The 390-nt window shown below is 61.5% G+C and overlaps 1 protein-coding gene across 1 annotated transcript in view; it reads left to right on the top strand.

Annotated features, from left to right (window-relative positions):
* The window catches only part of PIWIL2 (piwi like RNA-mediated gene silencing 2), a 14,080-nt gene that overhangs the window by 13,195 nt on the left and 495 nt on the right, over nt 1–390 (top strand). Inside the window, exon 19 of the mRNA XM_017732403.1 lies at nt 299–383. Coding sequence (XP_017587892.1) covers nt 299–383 — 85 coding nt within the window. The remainder of the gene's footprint in view (nt 1–298; nt 384–390) is intronic.

Below are 390 nucleotides of genomic sequence, written 5' to 3'. Positions count from 1 at the left end.
CCCAATATCCCACAGAAGGAAGAGCAGCCTTATAGGATGAGGACCCACATGGGACCCCCCAAATTTGGGGTTTTTGGGTAAATCAACCCCTGGAGCAGTTTGGGGGGGCGCAGGTCCCCGTGCAGGCACCGGGCTGAGCCTGCTGGGTGTACTGGGTGAACTGGGAGGACGTGGACGAGGCGGGTTCCCAACCTCTGGAAGAAACACGGCTGCGAGCAGGTTGTGGGAGGGATGTGAGCCCGGATCCAGCCCCATTCCCGGGAATCCCTCAGCCCGATTTCCTCGCTGTCCCTTCCAGGCTGACCTTCAAGCTGTGTCACCTGTACTGGAACTGGCCGGGCACCGTCCGTGTCCCGGCTCCCTGCAAGTACGCCCACAAGCTGGCATTCC

The sequence above is a fragment of the Corvus brachyrhynchos genome, unplaced genomic scaffold (assembly GCF_000691975.1).
Source record: "Corvus brachyrhynchos isolate BGI_N302 unplaced genomic scaffold, ASM69197v1 scaffold150, whole genome shotgun sequence".
Classification (NCBI taxonomy): Eukaryota; Metazoa; Chordata; class Aves; order Passeriformes; family Corvidae; genus Corvus; species Corvus brachyrhynchos.
Note: the sequence above shows the minus strand (reverse complement) of the source record. Positions and strands in the feature narration are given on the sequence as shown.